Source organism: Cimex lectularius, unplaced genomic scaffold (genome assembly GCF_000648675.2).
Source record: "Cimex lectularius strain Harlan isolate CLEC.00 unplaced genomic scaffold, Clec_2.1 scaffold24, whole genome shotgun sequence".
Taxonomy (NCBI): Eukaryota; Metazoa; Arthropoda; class Insecta; order Hemiptera; family Cimicidae; genus Cimex; species Cimex lectularius.
In genome coordinates, this window is record NW_019392666.1 from 44,812 (window position 1) to 60,924 (window position 16,113).

At 35.1% G+C, this 16,113-nt stretch overlaps 1 protein-coding gene and 1 non-coding gene across 7 annotated transcripts in view; one reads left to right on the forward strand and one right to left on the reverse strand.

The window, feature by feature from the left end:
* Positions 1-45: 45 nt before the first annotated feature.
* Positions 46-118, reverse strand: Trnav-gac. Its single transcript has one exon. It is a non-coding gene; the product is annotated as a tRNA-Val (tRNA).
* Positions 119-1,251: 1,133 nt separating this feature from the next.
* LOC106674450 (protein held out wings) overlaps positions 1,252-16,113 on the forward strand; it is a 109,904-nt gene continuing 95,042 nt past the window's right edge. For 3 of the 6 annotated variants that reach the window (XM_014407178.2, XM_024225119.1, XM_014407180.2), the window contains exon 1: positions 1,253-1,605. In XM_014407178.2, coding sequence (XP_014262664.1) covers positions 1,479-1,605 — 127 coding nt within the window. In that variant the 5' untranslated portion in view covers positions 1,253-1,478. Of the gene's footprint in view, positions 1,606-16,113 lie in introns of all 6 variants that reach the window. The other 3 variants (XM_014407182.2, XM_014407181.2, XM_014407177.2) reach the window with 3 other exon arrangements.

Genomic DNA, 16,113 nt, shown 5'->3' on the forward strand with positions numbered 1-16,113 from the left:
TAATACATTTCTAAAATAATTCTTTATTTAGAGCCGCTACAGTGGTGTTTCCGCCCAGGATCAAACTGGGGATTTTCTGCGTGTCAGGCAGATATGATAACCGCTACACAACGGAAACTTCGGGAGACAAACACTCGGAAAATTATGTAAATATCAGAGTGAATTGGGGAAAACACGATAAAAATCGTGTTCAAAATGAAATCCGCCAACATAAGAGGCGTTTCAGGATACTGCAAAAAAAGGCTTTAGATGGGGGTTAGCCAACTCGTGCTGCCGAAATGACAGATGAAAGATGGTTGTCTAGTGGCGGTGAAGGTGAGAAGACGGAACATCATTTCCAAACAGCTCTGGATCCGAAAAAACTGAGAGCTGATTTGAAGCTTTTTAGGTGTCAGGATGTCTGCCTGATCCCAGATACAGATGGCACCTCAAAGCGGGATACAACAACCCTCCAGAACCAGCAACACGCGACGTCCCAGCGTCAGCATCAGAATGCCTTCCTCGTCAGACCCGCTGCCGAGTCCGTTTTCCATCTTGCTTTGAGGACTGACCTCTTCACTAGAGGTGGGGTGTGTAGGCCATAACAACACTGGACAACGGGTAGAAAAGAAGGTTACTCTCGGTAATTAGAGCTCTAACGACGACATTCATTGTGTTCACTTTTTATTGTCTTTCTTATTGAAACATTTAAAAATTTATTTGCATAAGATATACAGTTAACAGATAATAAGAAAAGATATATACATGCTGTACTACAATAGCATAAAGAGGGGCGTCGGTGGCCGCAACGGTTTAGGCGTTGACATGGCGCTCATCACTGTAAGGTAAAGGACCCGGGTTCGAATCCAGCGGCCCTGCATTCGTACCCGACATACTTACAAATGGGCTTTTTTTCAAAGACACTGGCACCCCGAGGGTGATATAAACTCTGCTGTTTCGAACCCTCGTAAAAAAAATAGCATAAACCAATATTTATTGATAAAAACAGTGAGAGAAATTAAGGGCATAATTTTCTTTTGTCAAGAAAATAAAAAAAATCAATTGGGTGTAATTTTTTTACCTGACAGTGTAATATTTAGTACAGAAATTTAGTTTTCCTTTATATCTGGGAAATGTAAATGTAATCAGTGTGTAGTTTTTTAATGAGAGAGTGACAGTCGGCCCCCCCTCCTCAGTGACGAAGCCGACAAAGGAGCCGAGACGTGCTCGTTGTGGTGGGGTAGCCGGGTCGGTCCGCGTCGGTGGGGAGCGGGGAGGCGGCCATGCCCCAGTGTCGCATCCGACGAGTCAGTCCCCGTCCGCCCATCGTTCGTGCTGTGTCGTCTCGTTTTCACCAAAGACGCGTGTGCTTCTCGAGTGACTGAGAAGGCCCCAGCACCTCGTTCCCCCGCAGACCCCCCGGAACGTGAACATTCGTCTATCAAAAGGCCGACTCGAGGACCCGGCAGAAGAGTGAGAGAGAGACAGAAAAGGCCAGGATGAGTGACCACTCTGTGAACAGCACGCAGAGCATAGCCGACTATCTCGCACAACTCCTCAAGGACAGGAAACAAGTGACCGCCTTCCCCAATGTCTTCATGCACGTTGAAAGGCTCATCGACGAAGGTAAGACCTGCTCACGGTTTTCATAGACACTTGGCAATCTCCGCCCTGGGGACATCTCACGGTTCAGATTTTGCCAGAATGTAATCCTATCTGTTATACAAGTTATCGGTAGTCTTGAAAGATAACGCTCATATTATAAACATCGTCAACAAAACACCTACAGCACACTGAGAACAACCGTTCTTCAAACAAAAACTACAGACGATAATTTTTTTTTAAGTACACACCTCTTAATTGCCCACGTTGAACACAACCAAAAAAAAAGAACTACAATAAAATTCACAAGTTTTACAATATTCCATAACAAATTTCACCAATATTTAAAAAAATATGCTACAACATAATTTGTTACAATTCTGTTTTAGTTCAGTTTGCTTTAAATTTTTCGACAAATCCAATATTCAGATTCCATTGCTCTATTTTCATGCAGAAACACACTTAAATTAGTAAAAAGCTTTGGCCTTGTGGGTTTTTATTTTTATTATTATTTTTATTTTTACGAGAGAAACTTGAGCCCAGGGGTTCGACGCGGAGTGTCTTTGATTTTTTCCGCTTCGTTGTTGTCGAAAGTCTGTTTCATTTTCTTTATTAAAATCCTTTTCAATTGTATAGTTAGTTTTTTATGTTAAATCATGTGGATAATATATGTAAATAACAAGATAAGCGTGTTGTTTTTTTGTTTTTTTTAGTTAAAAAAAAATGAGTCAAGAAATCCAACAGGTTTTTTTGCGTGTAAAGGATTTTTAACAAAGTACAAGGCGAAAAGAGAAAATGAACAAAAAAGATCGGGTCACCGAGATTTGTAGACTTAATGTCCTTTTAGACAACGATGTTTATTATAAAATAAAACATTTAAAAAAAATTCTTACACGGCTTTTGGCTAATAAGTTCAATGTGCAAATGTAGTTCAGAGTATTCGATATTTAAAGTTCGAAAAAATCGATTAGGAAGTTAGAATCGAATGATTCAAAGCATAAGGGGATTAAGAAATATGGAATCCGAATGTGTCTTATATTAACGGAGGCTAATCGCAGTAACAAAAATAGCATAGTCGGGGGGGGGGATTAACGATTTCATGATTCATTTTGTTACAGAGGGCAGGAAAATTTTTGAACTCGCGCACAAAAATGAATCATTTCAAAATTTACCTTTCGACGGAAACCGTGACATTTTTGAAAAGGTCAATACAGAATTGTTCAGACAAATATGATTTAGTAAAAGAAATTCATGGTTGTGATCATATTCTAGAATTAATCTGACATCGTATAAAAATATGTCCTAAAACTGTTAAAACATTGATTGTATAGTTAGTCAAATAGATCGTAGTATTCAACATAAATATTTATCTGCATATATAAACCGTTTTCCAATCGATAAACCTTAGCCTTTGTGGTTTAAACAATAAAATATTTACCGAACATGAAAGCTTTTGACAGGTGGGAAGTCAAATTTAACCGCTGTTCAAAAACGTTTTTTGAACATGAGTTAAAATTGACGGCCTGTTTATGAATACTAGTCCGACATGAAATTAATCACAATCATTAAACAGCTACGTAAAAAAAACGAAAGAAAAACTGCTGACTTGTCCCTAAAGATCAAGAGGATAGATACCCGTTGGAATGTTGATCTGCGAGAGCATAAATAACCTAAAACCATATACTTTACAATAGGTCATTTGTCAGAAGAGCAGATAGCGATTTTCAGTATGTTAATAGACAAAGGCATCGATTGATGATGCAAAGCAGTACATCGGCGGTTATTTATTTACTACAAATGCCTTCTCGATTTATTCAGTTTTTAAATTCGAATTGTAGGTGATACAAAATCAAACAGGTGATTTGTAATCTCTCGACTTTTTAGTCACGGTATTTGGGAATTTTTATTTCCAAAGCCGATAACGTATCAGTCCCGTCTGATCGTGCATGATTCGAAAATGCCCAAGATTATCCGGTGGAAGAACGAGAAGGATTAAACAATTACGCTTCGAATTGACTACAAAAAGGGGTTAATGACTTGTCCAGCGGGAGATTTCATATCCAAACCTGTTCGGAAATGCCGAACGGTCGGGGGGAAAAAACCGAGGAGGGCACTTAGCCTTTTGGCCTTCTTCGGCCACTACAAAGTAAGCTCGATTTTACAGTAAATTATCACCGAATTCGTTGATCACCTTGTTAAACTTTTACATAAATTTCTACCGGTTATCTACAAAAAAAAATTTTTTTTCCCACCTAGAAACCAAACTAGCCACACAGAATAATAATATTTATTTACCTAAAGTATTAATAATTTACAATCGGTCAGCTCTCAAAAATTATTTTATGGTAGGAAGTTGGAGTTTAGTTCCTGGACAATAAAATTTTTATAATAATCATTGAGTAATTTAAAAAAAGTCTAAATAATCCAATATTTGTAATATTAAATTGGCAATAAGGTAAGCAAAAATGATAATGATGTAAATATAATATTTTAGAAACGTATTTTTTGAAACGATTTAGAGAAGAAAAATTGTATAAATTTAAAATTATACTTCTATGAAAACTTAGTAATGTTTTAGCTGAATGGTTATAAAAAAAAATATAATTTTAAATTTAGGTAAAATGAAATTAACCTTTGTGTATTGTGCTATAATTTTGTGATTAATATTGGTAGATATTATTCTTATAGAAATAAATAAATAACAGTTTTACGTTAACTCTGAGAAATCATTAAATAAGGCAATCGTTTGTAAGTAGATTTTTTCTTTAAAACTATTTTTATAAGTTTTTTGGGCAACAAGTAATTTATTTATATTAACATCGCTCTCACAACCCCAAAATACTATGTCCTAGGATATCAATAAAAATATATAAACAATAACAGTTCTACGTTAACTCTGAGAAATCATTAAATAAGGCAGTCGTATTTATAAGTAGGTTCTTTCTTTAAAACTATTTTTATAAGTTTTTTGAGCAACAAGTAATTTATTTATATTATCATCCCTCCCACCACCCAAAGCTACCCTAGGATAACAGTGATTGATGAGAAATGAACGATCTTTAACATTTTGGAATCCAAAACTCCTTTTAAAATTTTAAATTTATGGAATAAATTTAAAAGTTAGTTGTACGTCATGTCCTTTGCAATTCAAATTTGCATCCAAAATTACTCCGAGATATTTACATTTATGAACGTATTTTACAAATTTTGCGTTGTTTTAACCGTTTGTAATCATCAGTACGAAAGCAAAAACTAGTTACCAAAGTAGATTTAAATGATTTGCGATTAATGATAGAAAAACGTACCAAGCTTGTCAATAAATAGAGAGGTAGTTAGCCATAAAATTCCTTTTGTCGAAGATGCAGAATTCCCTTTAACAAATGAAGAATAGTCAGACAATTAAATATGTCGCATCTTCCAATTATTACATAAATCCTAATGACTGTATCATTAAGTCGTTTTATTTAAGCATGAATATCGTATTATAATTAACGATCAACAAACAAATTTCATTGTTGTAAGTTCCTCTTGGGATCTGCAGGTAGATGTACCTGTAGTTTTGCCATTATGTCGATCTCAACTGGATCTGTCAATAATGTTACTAAAAAGAATAATCTTGATGCAGAAATAATGAATATTAAATGTCTGGAAGAGGTTGAAATAGTTAAGGTAGAATGAACTTATAAATTTGTTAGTTTAACTTTTAACTTTTTTTTTCTTCTCGCAGTTATCAGTATAGGTTGAAAATGATGGTTCTTCTCAAAAACTGAATTTCGCAGGTATACGAATATATATATAGTTCGAACCCTCTCAAATGCCCATCATCAGACTGAATAAAATGTAAAATTTATGTTCTGAAACATGTAGTTATCATTCAGTCCGATGATGAACATTTAAAAAAATTGGAAAATTGCGAAAAACAGTTTTTTAGTAGAACCATCGTTTTCAACCAATGAATATTTGAAAGAGATAGCTAAAGTTTAGAAACTCAATTCAATGAATCAACAATTCAATTAATAGATTCAGTGTTGTTATTATTATAATTAATTAAGGTTTTTAGTTGAGATAAATATTAATTGGTCAAGCGGACCACGAAATTAGTGAATTTGTTTTTCGTACATAATCTGATTTTTGTACACAAAAACGTGTGTTGTATGTACCAAACAACTTCCACCTTCTGTAATTTTGGCCTGAAAATAACTCTATTATCTATAGTTATTATTTAGAGATCGGGAGATGCGGTATGGGGTGACGTAGGTTTAGAAAAAACATTTTATTTATCGTCCAAACGTTTCGATCTTTATTGAGATCACACAATATAATTATTTTAGGTTAATCAAAATGTTTGTACTCACACACAAAGTGTGTTTTCTTTGTCGATGATAGTTTGATTAAACCTAAAATTTCTACGTTGTGTATATCAATGTATAAATCCATATTCGTATCTTATACGTATTTATATAATTTAAACAATGTTTATAAATCACAGGCCCTGAAGATGATTTCATTAAAGATCGAAACGTTGGCACGATAAAGAAAATGTTTTTCTAAACCTACATCACTCCAGACCGTATCTTACGATCTCTAAATAATTTAATTAACGGTCACTAAATGGTACACATTATCTAGAATGGAAGAAATCAAAAGAAAAAAAACTATATTACTATTTTATGAAAATTATTTGTGATTGACTTAAACATAGTATGTTATATAAATATAAATCAAACTCAGTTATCACTTGGCTAGATGTATCAATCTCATTGGCTTTCATGTCTTTTTACAAAATGTGCCATGATTTTATTGTATTATTAAACTTAACTAACAGATAAGAGACAATAGATATTTTTCAAAGATAACAAACAGTAAATATTTTTCCAAGATAATAACATTCTATTATTATTTGTAGTATTTAAAAACCTTTTGTGATTTCGAAATACCAAACATATTTCAATCAGGGCTAGAATATTCATAATACAAGCATAAAATAACTTCGTACTAGAGGTTTAAACACAGGGTTTAAAAAAAATTTGGTTTTTGGTTGTTGTTTTGTTCATGCTTAATCCTTTGCGAATTCCTTTTATGCTTTACCTGGGGTCGACTTATGTTTTGTAATACCTGTTTAGCTAGGGATGGCCTGTAGAGGGTAAAATGTTTCGAATTGTAACTGTTATTTCAATCTATTACGCTTAGTGATCTAATTGACCAAATATCTACTTGAAATTATTATTTTTATGTAAGGTTTGGCTGAGATGAAAAAGTTAGTGTCACGAGCGTGCTTCGAACTCAGATCTTCGGCTCAATACGCTGCTCTAAACACGTGAGCCATCGTGACTTCGCACTCGGACACCAACTCCCGTTCTCAACCTACTACCTTTCTAATTTTCCATCTATTTTTTTGCCATGTTGCTCCTATTTACAACAGAGCTGTGACATTTGTTTGTTAAATTTTTACTACGTTAAGACAACGCACACGATATCATTTTGTCCGTGTATTTTGTCGAAAAAAATAACGATGTCAGGCGTGTTTCAATATTTCTCCTTTTCTATCTTGAGTTGATGTCCTCGGACTTTAACCAGCTATTAAAATCAGTCAGACATCTGATATTGTGGAGTTTTTAATCTCTCGAGCATAGTTCACTTGGGTAAATTACATATTCCTTACCCAGGCCCTCATAGTCGAAGTTGACTCACCCGTATTAACTACCCAGATCGTAAAGACTGTTTAGGCTCATTATCCTTAAATTACCGGCTCAAGTCTTATGAAAAAACGGATATTAAACCCACCGTCACGTTCGCAAAGGGCGCAGTTTTTATTAACAAAAATCCTTTTGGACGTTTCCCACGGGAATCTCGAAATTTTCGTTTTTCCCCTCCTCCAGGAGTTATCCAAGAATGGCTAGTTGTGTAGATGAAGTGGCGACGGTTTTCATAAAACAAGAGATTAGAAGTCTGTTTTGAAAAGACTTGAGACCTGAGAGATAAAGGATAAGAAAACGGTCCCAAACCTTTTGTTTGGGTACATTCTTATCTTACAAATGACATAATACCAAGTTTTTCAGCTTTCCTACCACATGGCACCAGTGATTTGGTTTTTTTCATTCCTTGAACAATTGAAACGATAAAATATTGGTTGAAATGCACCATATTTTGCTATTTTTCTTGTTTTAACTCTAAAATAAACTCAACAAGTAAAACGATATTTTTTAAACAAAATGGAGAGAGGAAGCTTGCAGAAAAGTGTGGCTATCTTGTGTCACTTGATCTTGAACTGATGCCAAGTAGAAAAGGTAAAATGAAATGTTTTCTAAGGGAGTTTATCGAATAATCCAGAATGACTTATCCGACCAATCACTAAATCGTACTAAAAAAACACGCTTTTATTACATTTTTCAAAGAGTTTTTTTATTACAAAAAAAGAATCGAATATCACACAATCCGAAATGAGGTTAGAAAGTCTAGAATTTGGCCCCGAGCCATACCTTGTATGACTAACACGATTTATTTTCGTTCTTCCATTCTACAAGAACTCGTTATCAACTCAGTTTCCTCTCCACCCACCGAGTCTCACAAATCTTCTTCAACCTAAATCTTTGTTATTTTTGAAACGGATTTATTAAGGAGATGATCCTATTTGCTTAATAATTCTTCCACATTTCGAAATTAACTTCACCTCGGTTGAAAACATCCCATGTCACCAACGTGTCCATCCCAAGCTTGGCTTGGGCCTTTGATCCTCGAAATCCGGGAAGAACTGATCATCATGACTGATGTATATAATCAATTGTTGAAAGCCGAACTTTGCATTCTAGTGGAAACTTCGCCTCGCGTGAAACTTAAAATCTTAATAAACTTTTCAGTTGAAACAAAATGGGGAAACTAATAAAATTTTGAAGAAACGTGGCTTGAAATGAGGAAATGGAGTTTTAATAAGATCGTTCTTCGTCAAAAACTTATTTCTTAGGTTGTGTCTTATTGATTTGAATTAACGTTTGGAGAAAAGCTTGTATTTTTATTTTGTGCCCAGACTATTCCAGGGGTTCCCCCATATTTCTCTACCTGTATCACACCTGTCTCGCGTCGTCTTATACCTGACCTACCTTGCTTCCTAGTCTAAGGAGTGAAAGGCCTCTAACTTTCATGATTATACCATTCAAAAGTCTTCGATCAGAAATGCCAGGGCCCCGTCTCCCGGTCGGTGAACTCTCGGAAGTCAATAAAATAATTTGGGACAGTTGAAAGAGTCCGTTCTAGAAAATGGGCCTGGTTTTGTCATTAAATCTGGTGCCGAGTCCCACACGAACTGGGTAGTTGGGTTGGTAACAGGTGGGGACACACGTGGTCGCAGTCTCGACCCCTCCTCGAGAAAACAAAACACGTGGCGCACACGTGTCCGAAATAGGGAAACATTCACACAAACATTTATATTAAGAATAACCTTGCAGTAAAAGTTTCAAAAATATGTGTTGGTACACTGCATACTTGAAGTTTGACCGTTCATTTACTGTATTGTTTGTTTCTGTATAGCCAACAGACCCAAATGTCAGGTTCATCTCCGACAGACCCCAAAAAGTGTAGTTTCGTCTTTTCCACGTTTTAAGTTCTGTAAGGTTTTTGGTCTGACGCTTTTCGACATGGCCCAATTTTCACTTTTTGGCCTGTGCTATTTTGTCCACCGAGCCCTTGTAAAAGTTTGTAACAGAAGATCTACCATCAGATAGGTTAGGAAAAAGGAAATCCCTTCGAATCTGGAGAAATTCAACTTTTCTTATAATGTGTATGTTATATCGTACCGAATGTCCCGCTTTATTTTCAAGAACACACCAGGATCACGAATTTATATTTGTATTAGCTTAAAGATAAAAGTAGATTATTTTTAACCTAGACCATTGTCACCTGTACTACAAACCATGTGTCAAGTGAGATAGACACTTATTATAAAACTGCCTTACACACGTATTTGTAAAACTTGCTGGGTATCGTAGACGAAGGGTCAGACCGCTTTTAAATACTTTTTGAGTTGTGCTGAGATTTTGAACCCAGAACCGTAACGTGGCTAGAGTCGGACGCTCGTTCATAAATATATTTGCAATTCGTTCATGATCCTGATCATACAGAATGAGGAGACAATTCTTAAGTCAAAACTTGCAACAGTTGGAAGGTCTGAGTGCCTTGGTTTTACCTACGTATAACTGACCAATCGCTGAAGAGTGGGAAATGGCTAGTCGACAGACCGAATCAACATCGACAGATACCAGGGTGATAGGAAAACCTAGCTTCTTCGTCAAAGTGGTACGGCCAATCTTAGGAAAAATTCAGCTTTTTTTAAATTACCTACGTCGAAAAATGTTAAAAAAACAACTTTACTTGCCTATCCCGAGGGTGTAAACAAAGCAAGTTGTGCAAGTAATTTTCTCCTATAGAAAGATACGTACACATCTTGCGTAATCTTCGCTGTTCACTTTATGCTCGAACCCTTGGGGACAACCGGGTCCGAGCTGTATGTTGCGATATATGCCTCCGTCGACTCATTAAAATCCTCGTTTATCGGGGACACTGCCATAAATAGATTTTTCCCGTATGCTACTTAATTTTCCAACCCTTGCATAACGGGACTGTCCGAGGTGTTATTGAACGTCTGTCGTGTCGACTTTAGGCGCTATTCGAATTTGTAATAAAGGAAGCTTGCTTTAGCATACAAAACTTAGAATTTCTCACTTCATTCAATTAAACGAATCTGTACTAACGAACCAAAGACAAAAAATAGTGGTTTTTTGATCAAGGACGATCACCACTGTTGGTATTTCTGGTATTGGTATATGTATTTTTAATTATTAAAGAAATGAGAAATCTTATTTACAATTTTAATATATACTATTTTGATAGTAAACTTGTTAATGTAGATATGTCTATACAAATAAAAATATACAGGCCGAAGGCTTGTTTCCACTTTCGACTGCTTTAAGTTCGGTATGCGTTAAGTCCCGTCGCCCACGACGCCCTTGGTGTGCGCCCTTGATTCCACATACCTCCGACTCGTCCGGCGTGTTTAATTATCTATTCTGAAAAATATGGGTTATGATTTTCATGTTGTTAACAACGATTATACTGTCTGATGCTGGTAACGTAAACAGGGGCCCTCAGACCGTGACAGGTCAGACTCCGTGAAAACGTTCTCTTATCGCATCACGATGGTTCATTCACGACCATCCCTTTAAAATTCCCAATCCTAGAACGAGACTGTGCTTAGACTTATCTTAATTTCTTTACAATTCACAGTTCATGTGATATTGCTTCCTGCTAAGATCTAATAAATTATCATGAACAATCGCTATTTACAGATAGATAAGACATAGATTATTTTTTAAGTGGGAGCTATGTTGGAAGCTTTTCTCAAGATTTGTTTTAATCTAAATTAATCAACTGGGTTTTTAGAATTAATGGTGAAACTCCCACCACGAGGAATACTATTTTGCAGTTTTCTTTTAAATTACTTCTGATAAAATTCCTCTTAAATTGCCCGGACAAATCTTAACATTCTGTATCGTTAAATTACATAAAACAACCGGGTTACATAAAGTTGGGAATAAAATAAAAGCGTTTCAGAGGTTATCTCTTATCGACACGATATAAATTTCGCAAATGATAAAAACCATAAATTTTATTAATTATATAGGGCAAAAATAAATATTTAAAAAATGCATTGCACATGTATTGATAACGCAGCGCGAATAACGGGTTGTTGTTATTTTTTTTCCACATTCTGTGAGAATCTTCACTCGGTTTTCTTTTACACTGATAAATACACATCTGGCTCTATTATCATTAATGTCAATGATTATAATTTCACACAGTAAGGACAAAAATTATATCATTAGACGATTAAGATCCAAAGTTTTTAATTTGTATTTGCCGAAATGTTAATCATCATGTATCATTCATCCACGAACCGAATACCCAGCTGTTTCTTTCAGGATGATTGGCGATTTCCGAGATATTTGATCAATAAAACGGCTTTCTTAAAAAATAAATATTATTATCATTTTCTACAATTAAAGTTTGTTAGATATAAAATGATTTTTATGTTCATTGTCTTATATGATACATATTGGTAATACACAGTAGAGTACAATTAAATTAATTACAATTAAATTAAATTACTGTTCTTCACGTTGAAATTAACCTAATTTCTGACATATTCACGAAATCCTCTTTCCTTTACTTTAAGTTACAAAATTAATGGCTGTTTGCAATAATATATATTTTATTGCTTACATAAATTTCTCAAAAATCCAGCGTGGACCCTATTTATACAATATTCCCGATTCATTCGACAAAGCGTGATATACTTTGTTTATAAATTAAATGTTAATTTAGAATTTTATTAGATAGGATTTTAATCATCCTTTGGCCTAATTTAAATTATCAATTTAAAGAATGCCTTAAATTATTAATTTAATGAATTTAAGTATCTATAAATCCATAATAGACCTTACTTCCAATATTTTTGTTGAAATTAGCTTAAAATCTGACATATTCACTAATCCTCTTTATTTTCACTTAGCAAATTAAGGTGCTTACAGAACTTAATAAGTATCTTATTTATTATATTAATATAATACATGTTTAGTGGCCATAATTGACCATATTAATTATTTTTTTTTATCTAAGGGTCTTGGTTGAGAAGAAAAAGTTAGTGCCACGAGCGGGATTCGAACCCGCGTGATTTGAAAATGGCAAAAAGAGGGAAAATTCGAAAGGTTGTAGGTTGAGATGAGGTTGGATCGGTCACGATAGTTCAGGTGGTAGAGCAGCGGCGTATTGAGCCGAAGGTCGTGGGTTCGAGTCCCGCCCGCGACGCTAAATTTTTCGTCTCAACCAGGACCTTAGATAAAGAGAATAATTAATTTTATTCATTGCATAAAGTTCTACACATCCATCAGGTACTCAATTTACAAACCGGCTTAATAATGGGCGCATTAGACAAATTGTGATAAATGTTATCCTTCCTCAAGACCTTTAGACATGTAGGCCTGAGTGAGGCGTTATGTCTAAAAAGCCCCATTTGGATAACCAAAATTATAGCTAATTGGCGCGGTCCGCCGGTATAGGACTCGGTACGGCGAGTTGGTGGATGAGCAAAAAAATAAAGTCTGTTAAATTTCACACAAAAAATTATTGTTAAAAAATTACTGGTCTTTCATAACTTACATATTTTATTAATTGTATAACTTTCTGTTGTTTTTCCATGATTAAATCTGGCCTTAATTTTCCATGTGGACTTCAAATATGTTTACATTTTATTTATAAATCTAAACTCGATTGCCGACTTAAGAATTGAATGTTTCGATGTAACTTAATTATTAATTACAATTAATTAAGGTTTTTAGTTGAGATAAAAAAGTCAATGGCACGAGCGGGATTCGAACCCACGACCTTTCTTTGATTGAAAAATGGCAAAAAGGAGGGAAAATTCAAAAGGTGCGGTTGAGAGGGAAGTTGGTGTCCGAGTGGATCGAGGTCACGATAGCTCAAGTGGTAGAGCAGCGGCGTATCAAGCCGAAGATCGTGGGTTCGAATCCCGCTCGTGCCATTGACTTTTTTTTATCTCAACTAAAAACCTTAATTAATCGTAATATATTAATTGGTCAAGCGGACCACGAAATTAGTGAATTTAATTATTAATTATAAAAAATATTTAATTATTCCCCTTAAATATTTAATCATTGCCAATCAGTTTTCTATGATGAAACAAGCTTAATTTTTGATGCTTTCGACAAATTGGGATAGATTTTACTCACAAATTTAAATTCAGAACTTTATTAGTTTAAGTTTTTAATCGAAATTTATATTTTTAAATTATTAGTTTTATTAATTCAATACTACACGTCCATACCTTACTCCCAACTGGTTTAGCATCCCCGATTCGCCTCGGAGCGAATTCTCAACTGGAACTTGATTAAGTTCGAAGTAGAGATTAATATTAACACATATCTATTTTATGACTAAAGTTCGAGATTGGATAAATCTTAATTGGAAAACAATAAAACCGGTAGTAACAACAGTAGAAGGAAATGTTTTGTGAAAGTGATATAGGATGAAATCTAGTTTGATTAAACGAAATTATGGAAGGCTAATACATGTGGTGCAGACGATCCCTATTAAAAATGGAAGCAATCTATGAATTTCTTCCTAAATAGTTATCTGAATTTAGTTTATTTTTTATTTTTTCGGTTATTTCTACTATTATTAATCTAATTCTTGTGAGCATTTTTTTCAGACTTGGAATTAGACTTGGTGTTTTTTTTAGATTAGAAGGTTGTTGAGATTTTATTTACGTCACGGTTTTCGTTGGTCGAGTTTTATTGGAGTTAAACTGAGATTGCCTGAAATACTCGACGAGGAGGATGCAAGGGGCCGTAAAATGTAAACAACTAAGTAGGCGTTTAGGCGTTTGAAGAGACAACAGCGTTCGGTATGTGGGTCAGTGACCGGCATAACTCGACAGGCAAAACTCAACTTTGATCAACGGAGGCGGAGTCCGGGGGCGGAAGAAAGTCAACGTTGATCAACTGAGGCGGCGTCCGGGTCCATGGGGTTGCACCACCCCCTTTGGCAGAATGTCTCGTTTCGTGGCGGAAGCGGTTAGCGGGGGCGTAGTCGTGTTACCATGGCAGCAGGTGGCCTTTTGAATAGATCGAGCTAAACATGGCGCTTCTTCCTATTAAGAATGTCGCACATGCCATGATCTGAGCCCCCACGGTCTCATAAATGACAGAAAGACGTCGAACATTTCTCAGAGAAGGTCATAAATTTGTCAAGTAGCTGAGAGTACATAGATACCACTATGAACTCTCATGCTACTTATGGTAAGTTATAAGAACTACTTGATGCCTTACAATATACTCAAAATGTATATAGCCACTCGATGAGCAATCATAAAAGCTTCTCGGATCGCCAGTTCAAAAGGTTTTAAATAGTTGTAGACTTATGTACACATCACGAATCTTTATCAATATAAAATAATAATAATAAAGCATCGCATTTAGAAGCTTTATGCAACGAGTTTCCTTCTCAAGATTAGCATATAAAAAATATGATCAACATTTTTTCTTAGCTTTACTTCACATCCGTACAGTAACTGAATAGTTAGTAATGCGTTATCACTTTTATAACTTCAAGAATTACTTCTTATAAAGAAGTAGTGACACTTGTAAAAAAGGATCAGAAATTTCATGAGTAACCCTGGGTTTCGAACTCATGACCTTGCCTTTGATAAACCCCTTGGTTACCTTTTACAAGCAACACTCTCTAGTACAATTGTTGTAATTAACAATTTTTAACGTCATGGTTTTACACAAAGTTTTACATTTTATTTTAACATTTCGTTTGCCTATGTTTTGCAGTCGGAGGCGATCTTCAACTGGCCAGGTTGAGTACAGAAATGTCTAAGGTGCATAGATTAGGCCAACGTATTCTTCGGTCAAGTTTTAAGCACATTCTCGATGCTACTCATACATAACATACTCGTATATTAATATTTTAGGATCTTGATGGACATTCAGAATTTCGCCAATTTAATTTAAAACTTAAGGAAATACCGGATCGAACTTTTTATCGGCGCATCAAGAGCTATGAGACAAAAATGCATATGCATTTGTTTATGGATTTGCATAGGATTAGCATATTTAAAACAAATTATTGCAACATTCTTACTTCACATCCTTTTTGTTGCCAGATTTTGTACTTACAGGGTAAAAAAATTCCTAGGGCTACCGTAGTATTCGAACTCAGGACTTGGTCTCCGACAAACCCCCGCAGCCACGGGCCACGATGAGAAATGGCAATGAATACTATCGTATTTATAAGATATTTTCATTAAAATGAATGTGACGATCTTTCTTTGGGTGGGAAGAGTATCACAACTTTCGATGCTAATGACAAAGTTCACGCATTTAAAAGAAAAATCTAGTTTTGAGTTGAATCGGTTGAGAAGGAAGAAGTGGAGTGTTTTCATGTGTGTCCACCTTGAAAACTAATTTCGAGTTTGATACCCTCATTTTTGGCTTTGTAAATAAAAAATTTCAACTGCTTGAAAAAACAAAACGTGTTCTTCCATTTGCCACAACTTATTAGGCGAATCCGGATTTTCTATCTACACTGTCAACAAAACTAAATGTCGAAGCTGTCTATATGCTGACTCAGACATTCGTCTCCAGATATCAAAAATTAAACCCAACATATCCACATTTGCCAAGCTGAAACAACCTCTCTTCCCATTAGTTCATTAATTATTAAAGTTTAAATTATTACTTTTGAAATTAGCTCGCGTTTTACCTACGTATTGATTCCGTTCTGTCCATTTTGAGTTTTGTGTTTCGGATTTTGTAAATAATTTTTCAATTAATTAAGGTTTTTAGTTGAGATAAAAAGTCAGTATCACGAGCGGGATTCGAACCCACGATTTTCGGCTAGATACGCCGCTGCTCTACCACCTGAGCTTTCGTGATCTCGATCCCGCTCGTGACACTGACT